The 537-nt window shown below is 47.1% G+C and overlaps 1 protein-coding gene across 1 annotated transcript in view; it reads right to left on the bottom strand.

Annotated features, from left to right (window-relative positions):
- Positions 1-537, bottom strand: part of LOC119590731 (filaggrin-2-like) — a gene marked incomplete at its 5' end in the record, with an annotated part of 31541 nt that overhangs the window by 592 nt on the left and 30412 nt on the right. The window contains 1 exon segment of the mRNA XM_037939421.1: positions 1-116. Within this exon segment, the coding sequence (XP_037795349.1) occupies positions 1-116 (116 nt within the window).

Here is a 537-nt window from a genome sequence, read left to right as displayed (position 1 = left end):
TCTTGAGGCAGCTCTCGTCGCATGTTCCCGCACGACTCGCAGCGGCCGCCCAGCGCCTCGAAGCCCGCCTGCTGGTCCTTGATCTCCGGCCGGTCCACCACCAGGCGCGCGTGCTCCTGCGGGAGGAAAGAGCAACTCATAAGCAAAACGAGGGAAAGGCAGAGCTGGGATTAAACAAGATGAAGAAATGAGAGAGGAAAACACTTGAAAATTTCATCTCCTAATATCCTGAACTTCCTAAGACACACGCCGGAGATTGCCTCAAATATCGAGGCAATTTAATCCCTCAGACTTAGGGGATCGATCCTATAAATACATCCTCCATTCTTTTCGTACCAACAAGCACTCCTTTTGATTATGCAGCGCCCTTTTTTTTGCGACGAGACCCTTCCATTCCCCTTTTCAGTAAGCAAGAAATGCGATCCAATCACAACTGAAGGATTTCTCATACTTAATAATGCTTAATCACGTTCTCAATATCCAGAGGCTCACAGAGAAATTCAAGCCTTTAATCAAAAACTCAATAAGCAATTAAGC

Source organism: Penaeus monodon, chromosome 27 (genome assembly GCF_015228065.2).
Source record: "Penaeus monodon isolate SGIC_2016 chromosome 27, NSTDA_Pmon_1, whole genome shotgun sequence".
In the NCBI taxonomy this organism is placed as follows: Eukaryota; Metazoa; Arthropoda; class Malacostraca; order Decapoda; family Penaeidae; genus Penaeus; species Penaeus monodon.
This window is presented reverse-complemented; position numbering and strand designations above follow the sequence as displayed.